Genomic DNA, 8,763 nt, shown 5'->3' on the forward strand with positions numbered 1-8,763 from the left:
TGCTTCCAAGACACTTGTTCATGGATCGGCGCGAGACCTGACGCTTGCAAAACAGGGAAGCGATGGCACTGAATGATCCGAATGAACAGATTGCGCTGACACGTAAAGTTCCACCGGAGTCCAAGTCCGAGCATTCCAGCGAAGTGTATCCGCCTTGGGTAAATTGGGGAAAGCTCGCAGCAATATACTTGGCTCGTGGTCATCTCCGTCCATGAGATATACAATTGTGATCGAAGATGGGCACCTCGACACTGCGCACTGGCTTAGAATCCAATGCAGCCGATCCGCTGTGCTCGCTTTCGTGTCGTCAAGAATTCCAGATTTGCTTTATGACGGCCGTGGTGATTATTCTCCAGTTTCAGCCACAAGATCCAGGATAAACGCAGCATAGACGGAGACTGAGGAGAGCGGAAGACGCAGGCACCGCGAGTCGGTGTGGCCCGGTATAAAGAAGGGAAAGAGCAAACAGATGACAATAACGCGTCGCGTCGCGCGTCGCCTTGAAGTCACCCTGGACTTCTTTTCTCTCCGTCAAAGCGGCCGACGTTTACCTGATGCTGTGCGGCCAATCAGTATACTGCGTGACAGGCAACACATACTCTTCTAACTCAATGGCTACTCGCAAGGCAACAGCAAAGATCCTGTGACGCTCTCATTGCTTTTGCCAGACGGACCACGATAATACCATCAATCTTGCCCGATGACCGACTGCTTGGAATGCCTTCCATCCCGCACGGCTCGACGACAGAGCAAAAGCGCGAGTTGCGCGAAAATCATTTCGATCGTACCTCTAATCATGGCAAGGTTTCAATTAGAGGATTGTCCGCTGCGCACAGCGCCACGGGATCCGCCTGGACCCATGAGAAATGCTATGCATACCCTTCTTTGTGAGTTTCCCGCCCTCACGCACGCACCGTCGTAATATTTTCGCGCCCATTGTCTATCTGTACCTTTACAAGCCGTCGGACAGGCATGTCACGAGCATCGACAGTCGATTCCCCCGTCATGGGTGGGAAGAGCGAGCTGCGGTCGCGCACATTCTGTCTCTTGACCGTTCCGGAGTATCTACATCGTGACAGGTGTGTTCGCTGACAGATGAGTCAACATCGCATGATGCAGGCGGTGGAGGAGGCCCGAGGATGGTGGCCTACCGAACGGACACGTATGATCAGGTGAGTGGACTCGTTCATTATGAGGTTTCGAGAATATACCCGGCTGATCGACATGGTTCTGCAGTGACGAGACCTGTGTTCGCTAGTGAGTGAGGACATGTCTGGCTCCTAATCTTTTGATGAAATTTGCATGCCTTTCTTGCTTCAGGGTCTACGCCTACAGGTAGCTAAGTCATGATTAGCTATAATGTGTCCTCCCATCAATATGCGTAGGAAGTGCACGACTCACGTTCGCATGTTGTAGCAGATTGATTCATAATAGAAATAAATGGATACTAGTTGCTGCACATATGATACACTGGTATTTGCTACAAATTGTTCATGACATGATATCTATCCATATGATCTGATACACTAAATGCGTGGTGGGATACTTTTTCTGCCGCCGACCTCAACGCCGAAACGCTTCAGCTTTTCAAAGTATTTCTGCACACGGCTGGCAACCTGCCTGGCCGTCCTTCGCCCATTCATCGCCTTGGATATCTTTGCCCACCTGCGACGCACATGGACATCAGTAAGCTGTCAAGCAACAATCATCGCATAGAGTGTCATCCCACCTGTTCTTCTCGCCCTCGGGTATTTCCTCTAGGAGCCGCTCCAGGAGGTGCTGCTCAGAGACGGACCACGCCTGCTTGTACGTCTCCGATTTTGGCTTTTCCTTCTTCTTTCCATTCTGCTTAGCATCAATCTGCTCCTCACCGTCAACGTCCCTCTCAGCCTCCGGCGCAGCTGCGACCTTTGTCTCTGCATCGCGCTTTCTCTTCCCCTTAGCGGACAACACGGATGAGCTGACATCAGTCTCTCTTGCCTGCGCCTTCCTGCTCGGCTTGCGCTCGCGAACAACTCTGACGTGACTATCCTCAGAGGAAGCCACTGGAGGAAGACCAGAATATGTCGAGACGGATGAAACAACGGATGTGGGCGGAGTATCCACCTCCATGCGCATCCCGTGCTGTCCCGGCCCCAGCGCAGACGTTTCACCCTCCGTGTCCCCATCAGCAGAAATTTCCACCTCCCCGCTCTCATCTTCCTGATCCCGCCGAATGAACACGCCATTCACGGTGCGCGGGCGGCGGAGTCCCGCAACGAGGGGCACGTCTTGCCCACGGTCGATGCGGCGTTTCTTGAGCTCGCGGATCTTCTCACGCTCGCGCTGCCGACGGAGCTCCTCAGGATCGAGCGCGTCGTCTTCGTCGGATGCGGAGCGCTCGGCGAATAGACCGTAGGCGGGGAGGATGGGGTCGAGGATAACTGCGCGTTGGTCTTTGACGAACTGCTGAAGGGGAGAGAGGGGAGAGCTTTGGGTGAGGGATGAGCGGCTCCGTTCGCCTTGTACACGCCTGAGAGTGGACGCGAGGTCTTTGAATGGGGATGGATCTGAGGCGAATGAGTGAAGAAAACGCATACATCTAGTCGAGAGTCTCACCATAAGACCTAAACACTCCCCAATCAATTTCTCTTGCAATGGATGGAGTCAAACCCGGCTGCTCACTCAATCTGAGAGAACTTAGGGCCAGCTATTTATTTGCATGCTCTTAATGTGGTCTGTCCCAAATCGAAGAGCTCAGCTTACCTTTTTCATGATCCCCTCCATATGACAACCATCGTCTTCTACGATTTGATTCCTCAACTCCCGTAGTCTGGCGATGTCATCCTGTGTCTGTTTCAACAAGGCCTTTTGCGACTTGATGAATTCCGAAAGCGCCTCCAATCTGTGCCTCTCGTCAGTCGGCGTAGTTTGCGCACGCGTGCTTCACTCACGTTTTGGCGCGCTTATCTTCCATCGAATGGGTGACATTTACAAAAGTATGATGCAGAGGCGTTGCGGCAGTGTGAGCGCGGATTTCCGAGTTGCGCCCAAGCGGCGGAGGCGTCAAGTTATTCAGCCACTGCACTGCCCGGCGATCGCCGTGAACTCAAAAAGATATCTAGAAAACGTTAACAGTTCTGCAGCTTACGATGTCCTTGTGGGCGAAATCGTGGCCGGATGTTCTGATGTCCACATCCTCTGCATCGAACCTGACTCCGGAAATGATTCCACAATCTGTTGTTTCTCCTCCTGGGTTACACCAGCCATGTACATTTGATTCAAGGCAATTCAATATCCGCGTTTAAACCAAAATCAGCTGCTCTTTCCGGAGTTATCTCTTTACCGACCCCACACGTTGAAGACGCGATACAACTCCATCTCCTCCCAACTTCCAGGTTCCCCGCAAACTTAAAACAACGTTAAGAACGCCTGAGACGGCATGTCGGACGGTATGGTCGATTGTGAATGCAGTGACGACGGGTCTTACACGTGCGACAGACTTGACAATCCCTTCGCTGTTCGATGTTCAGGGCAAAGTGGGTAAGTGCGCTCCTCCTCTCATAGATCACAACGGGTGCCGTAATCAGAATTATTAGTGGTCATTACAGGCGGCGGTATCGGCATTGGCACGATGATCGCGTCTGCCTTTGTGCAGAATGGCGCAAAGGTGTACATTGCTGCTCGTAAAGAGGCTCAGCTGAAATCGGTCAGTGCCTTTGCATTCCGCAAGGTGTTTGTAGCAAGTGTTCCAATCGAGTATCTAACCACAGACTGCCGAGACGCTGAACAAGCGTGGTCCGGGAAGTTGCCACTACTTCGTTGCCGACTTGAGCGTGAGTAGGACCTTCGCCTTTCCATGCGCTGTCTCTCATTCTGGATAACAAATAGACGAAAGCCGGCTGCGAAGCACTTGCCGCTTCCATTAAAGCCAGAGAGCCCAAAATACACGTTCTCGTGAATAACTCGGGTACTACTTGGGGCGCGCCGTACGACAAGTGAGCGCTGCGATATCACCGCAGAAAAGCATGAACGTCATCTTCACGCCTTTCTAGCTTTCCGGAAATAGGTTGGGACCGTACTCTCGCGCTGAACGTCAAGAGTATTTTCTACTGTGCGCACTCTCTATACCTAGCCTTGCTCAATGCTGACTGAGGACGTGTTACAGTGACCGTCGCGTACGTTTCCGCTCTATATGCGCTGGTTACATAGATTTTGACGTCAACTCCCTGCACGATAGGCTGACCGACGCGCTAGAAGCGGCGGGCTCCCAAGCCGATCCTGCACGAGTGATCAATATCTCGAGTATCGCGGGCTTGACATCATCGCCTTGGGATAACCGTGTGTCTATCGAAGGCGTTGGACTGTGGAGTTGTGCGTGTGTTCCTCGGTCAGCCTCTATCTTTAGCTGACTCCGACCATTCACAGATAACACAAGCAAAGCTGCAGTCAACCATCTCACGACGCAGCTTGCTACGACGCTGCTGCCAAAGCACATCACGTATGTGTATATTTTACCCGTGCATGTGTGAATGCTGACAAACCTTGTTCGTCGACCTTCCGGCAGCGTAAATGCGATCCTGCCGGGGTGAGCACAAGTCTTTGGTTCTCTCGTCCTGTTTCACGCAGGTAAGAGCCATCAACAGGATTTTCCCATCCAACATGACGAAGTTCGGCTTGAAAAAGCATGGAGCAGATAGTGTTGCATTGCAGAATCCCATGGGTACGTTCAATCCTTGTCAGCCTTGCCGTCGTCATTGAGCTGATGAATGCAATGATAGGCCGGCTGGGCACGCCGCGAGACATGGCAGGCGTCGGTATGTTCCGGATCTCCTCTCAGCTCCTTCGCGTCTCACTCAGCCTTGTATTTCCAGCGTTATTCCTCGCGAGCCCTGCCGCTTCGTATGTAACGGGCGCACACATAGTGCTCGACGGAGGAGACCTTATCTCGTTGCAAATACCGAGGCCCTCAGATAAGGCAGCGGCGAAGCTCTGATGTCAGAGCCTATGATGGAGAGGACGTGGATTCTTGCATATGTAGTAAGTGGTTGGTATATGCCCTCACTCTCGCCCCTGATGTTCGTATTGATGAAGAGTTGGTCTGCCTCGTGTGACAAGGATTGGGTTATCGCTCCGATCTACAGAATGTACAGTACGCCATATGAATGCCAGGCTCTTGTGGCGCCTTACGCCTATACAGTATATGTCATGTTTATCGACACGCTAGGCTGCATTACATTGGTACGTTTATTTATTCTTTCAAGTATTGAAACACATTAGAGGCACTGTCAATGGTCGCATCCGTCAATGTCCAACCCCCCTCGCGGCGCCGTCCCCACCCCTTCATCGTCTTCAACAAAGTCTCGCACTTCCCACCGACGCCCTCGTACGCTGTTCTATGCAACACTGCATTTCCACCACGCTCACTTCTTCGCAAATCCCGTACTAAGCTCAAAGTCTATGAGAGGAGCGTCGTCGTTGTTCGGGCTTAGTCGCACCTGTATCTTCCTTTGAGTCCACGGCGGCATCATGCAGGCGTCGTACGCACGAATGGCGCGCATGAAGATGGACGACCAGTCCTAGATTCCGTCTTCGATGCGAAACGGCCTGGAACGGTGGTCAGTATACATAAGCTGAAATGTGCGGGCTCAATCCGGGCGTCAGTCTCTCCAAATGGTGAGATGTGCAAAGCATTTTGGCCTGCTTCTAGAAGCAGCGCAAAACTCGTCACCTTCACATGAGCGAGCATGAGCACCTGGCTAATGCGCGTTCCACGTTACCCTGCTCCTCATGAATACCACCGTGCTCGACCGCCTGTCTCGTATGCGCGCCAGTACCACATTTCAAGTCGTTTCCACCACCCCGGACCTGATCGTGCGGAACTGTGAATGGCTGCTGCAGGCCTGGATATCCCTCGTCGTTTGGCAGATACGAGGTGCACCTATCCGCTTTCCTCGAGGTAATAATTTACTGGTGACCAGTGATAATCCATATTTCCTGATACCGGGGCGAGAATTCGGACGAGTTGAAACGGACCCGTTGTCCAAACGCGATCACGTGATAACAAGCCAACGAACACTCCTGCACGGTTGATAGAGAGAAGTCGCGTTGATTAGCTGTTATGATACAATTAGATTATAAGAACATGAGATGAGAAAGAATTTAACATGATGCGTGGGATGCTGATGCTTTAAGCTGATGTCACATCAGCAGGCGAGCTGAGACTAGATGAGAAAGCTCAGAGTCTTCCAGTCGCTGAATGTGTGCATTGAAACAGAGGGAACCTAAACCAGCAACTTAGTGCTATTTGATGATGCACAGCTAGGGAGCTCACGTTGCGCTCAGAAACGGGGATGCCACGACAGCATGGGCGATCACAATCACGCGAAGACCCTGCAAGCCTCTGACAGTGTCAGCCTCTAGAATTAGGCACATATAAACGCGTCCTCTCGCTCTCGTCTCTTCAGGAGCTGGTCTCCTTCCTCCAACCGTCACGACTCGTTCGTGTGCTTTCGTTCGTCTATTTTCGTCCTCTCTCACAGCTGGTCCGTGTGCTTTCGCTCTGTCACGGCTGATCCGCGCGCTTTCGTTCGCTTTCGTCACCGACATCTGAGGCCGACACGCTGGGCGAGCATCATCATCATCCACTCGTAAAACTTGCATCAATACTCACCCTTGTACAGCCTATGCAGCCGTGTCCGCGAATCTTTCGCCGTCAAGATCAGGGTCGACAGCAGAGATACCGCAACTTAGTCATCGGGGTTCCTTTCCTTCTTCGCCAACTTCTGAGGAATCGGAACGCTGGGTACGCCTCACTACCATTGCACATGGTCCCCGCTTTTCACTCTCGCGCTCCTTTAGACATGCCCGCGAACTTTCATCGTCAAGGTCAAGACCAACAGCAGAGATACCGCGACTTGGAAGTGGCTCCTCGTCGGTGGTTGTCTTAGACAACACGCTCAGTATGTTTCTGCCATCCCTCACAACCGCATACTGTCGATACTGACGTTGATCCAATCGTCGCAGACGTGTGTTCTCGCGCCATCGAACTGTATCATGAAGTAAGTTACATCCTTTGACACGCCTGCAGTCGGTGGCTGACAAGTGTAAACAGGAGTGTACGTTGGAGAGAGTGGTCAAAATCTCGAGGCTGGACGTGGAGCACCGAGAGATGAGTAGGAGGAAGGCCGAGCAGTGCGCCGCGGAATTTGGAGCAGGCCTTCGACGTGGAGGATAGGGGTGAAGGACGGGGAGCGGCCAAGAACTCGAAGCTGGACTTTGAGCTCGGGGAGAATCGTTACGGACGCGGAGATAGGTGTCGGACTCCATCAGGTACATAGTCACGGACTCGGAGATGTCGATGGACTCCATAGAGACAAAGCAACGGTCTTCGTTGTACGAGAGTAACAGTCGGTGGTAGCTGTACGGTCGAGCTGGTACTTGATCAAACACTACCGATTCTTCCTGGCATACTATTGCTGCGGGAGATATGGCAAGCCTATGTAGACCCAATAGACCGCAATATCGCGGAACGTTGTGAAGCATCAGATCAATAGAATATAGGCGCGAGGGACAGAGTCGACTGCGATCCGGGCTGTCTACGTTCTGCATGAATGCTAAACCAAACCAGATAAACAGCAGATCAGTGCCAAGCATTCTCGGGCATAAAGTAGCATCAGCGAGGCTTTCACTAGAGCTCTTTAACGCTTCCAACCGACAGAGACGCAATTCCAAATGGAAGCGATTCCGACGGGCGCATTTGATCTCCAATGCACGAGAAGTAACTGAAGGCGGCCAGTTTCAAGCCGATCTTGTGCATAATCCAGTTGCATCGAAACATCGACGAAATGCGATCATGTTGATCAAAAGCCGTGGGTCAGTAAAACCAGAGAGGTCGAGCACCACATTTAACGAACGCCTCGAAAAGACCGCAATCAGCATTTTGAGCCACCAGTATCAAATACTGCCAAACATAAGGCAAGCGCCCATGCATTGCTCACTTACTATGCCCTGACGACCAAGCTCCATGACCGCTTCGTAACGACTGCCCGGACATAGATGTACGTGATCATAAAGAAAACGCCATCCCGTCACTGAAACCGGTGTACGATGATTAGGAAGTTCTCGGAGGTCGTTACGTGCATCCGAGGTACGCAGATTCAATTGAGCCACAACCGGTTTGATTTACAGTGACCAGAGAGCTCCCTTTAAGCAGTGGATAGTAACTATCGAAGCGACGTTATTTCTCTGCTGAAACTCTCATAATGGCCGGGAAACGGAAAAAGCAGATCCCTAAGCGTCAGGATCGCTCCATTGCTCTTCCCCCAGAGATTCTCACCAGAATTTTCAAATATCTCGTGCTCTCATCGAATGCAACGAAGCCCTACCAATGGATCACCACCACGCATGTATGTACGCGCTGGAGGACTGTTGCACTCAACGACGCCACTCTGTGGAGCCGCCTGCACGTAACTGCCAGCGAGGACCTGGTCAGAGAGCTGCTCAAACGCTCCGGGCGTGCAGCGCTCGTTGTTTATGTAACACTTAAACCCGTTCACAGGGACAGCGGGAACTACAGCGCCTTTTATGAGGACAGCGAGGACGACCGCGCCGATGATGACAGCGAGGACGACGGCACCGATGGTGACAGCGAGGACGACGGCACCGATGGTGACAGCGAGGACGACGGCACCGATGATGACAGCGAGGACGACGGCACCGATGATGACAGCGAGGACGACGGCACCGATGGTGACAGCGAGGACGACGGCACCGATGATGACA

General features: G+C 52.3%; 3 protein-coding genes across 3 annotated transcripts; 2 read left to right on the top strand and 1 right to left on the bottom strand.

Moving 5' to 3' along the window:
• Window positions 1-1,423: 1,423 nt before the first annotated feature.
• Window positions 1,424-3,005, bottom strand: LAESUDRAFT_697585 (uncharacterized protein). The gene is made up of 5 exons (XM_040906312.1): window positions 2,934-3,005; window positions 2,746-2,884; window positions 2,599-2,689; window positions 1,730-2,549; window positions 1,424-1,665 (listed from the first exon to the last, which is right to left on the bottom strand). Exons 1-5 carry the CDS (start codon window positions 2,954-2,956, stop codon window positions 1,527-1,529), a joined length of 1,212 nt encoding a protein of 403 aa, XP_040765859.1. The 5' UTR covers window positions 2,957-3,005; the 3' UTR covers window positions 1,424-1,526.
• A 145-nt stretch (window positions 3,006-3,150) lies between these two features.
• On the top strand, window positions 3,151-5,180 carry LAESUDRAFT_724120 (rhamnolipids biosynthesis 3-oxoacyl-reductase). The gene is made up of 14 exons (XM_040908547.1): window positions 3,151-3,431; window positions 3,481-3,522; window positions 3,579-3,688; window positions 3,753-3,815; window positions 3,871-3,977; window positions 4,035-4,093; window positions 4,148-4,157; window positions 4,220-4,353; window positions 4,408-4,480; window positions 4,547-4,567; window positions 4,626-4,702; window positions 4,761-4,796; window positions 4,854-5,019; window positions 5,074-5,180. The coding sequence occupies exons 1-13, from the start codon at window positions 3,422-3,424 to the stop codon at window positions 4,973-4,975; spliced, it is 864 nt and encodes a 287-aa protein (XP_040765860.1). The 5' UTR covers window positions 3,151-3,421; the 3' UTR covers window positions 4,976-5,019; window positions 5,074-5,180.
• Window positions 5,181-6,661: 1,481 nt separating this feature from the next.
• Window positions 6,662-7,448, top strand: LAESUDRAFT_724123 (uncharacterized protein; the record flags this gene model as incomplete). Its single annotated transcript, XM_040908548.1, has 3 exons — window positions 6,662-6,796; window positions 6,844-6,940; window positions 7,076-7,448. Coding segments are annotated over exons 1-3 (233 nt in total), but the record flags the coding sequence as incomplete, so codon positions are not given.
• Window positions 7,449-8,763: the final 1,315 nt, after the last annotated feature.

Source organism: Laetiporus sulphureus, assembly GCF_001632365.1.
Source record: "Laetiporus sulphureus 93-53 unplaced genomic scaffold LAESUscaffold_12, whole genome shotgun sequence".
Lineage (NCBI taxonomy): Eukaryota > Fungi > Basidiomycota > Agaricomycetes > Polyporales > Laetiporaceae > Laetiporus > Laetiporus sulphureus.

What these genes read in the sequence shown, in the direction of transcription:
- LAESUDRAFT_697585 (XM_040906312.1), bottom strand. Translation starts at nt 2,956, where the DNA reads ATGGAAGATAAGCGCGCCAAAAC. An exon ending in TGGAGGGGATCATGAAAAAG is followed by an intron (nt 2,690 to 2,745) that starts GTAAGCTGAGCT and finishes GCAAATAAATAG; the next exon opens with CTGGCCCTAAGTTCTCTCAG. An exon ending in CCCGAGGGCGAGAAGAACAG is followed by an intron (nt 1,666 to 1,729) that starts GTGGGATGACAC and finishes TGTGCGTCGCAG; the next exon opens with GTGGGCAAAGATATCCAAGG.
- LAESUDRAFT_724120 (XM_040908547.1), top strand. An exon ending in AAGAGGCTCAGCTGAAATCG is followed by an intron (nt 3,689 to 3,752) that starts GTCAGTGCCTTT and finishes ATCTAACCACAG; the next exon opens with ACTGCCGAGACGCTGAACAA. An exon ending in GCGAGACATGGCAGGCGTCG is followed by an intron (nt 4,797 to 4,853) that starts GTATGTTCCGGA and finishes TTGTATTTCCAG; the next exon opens with CGTTATTCCTCGCGAGCCCT.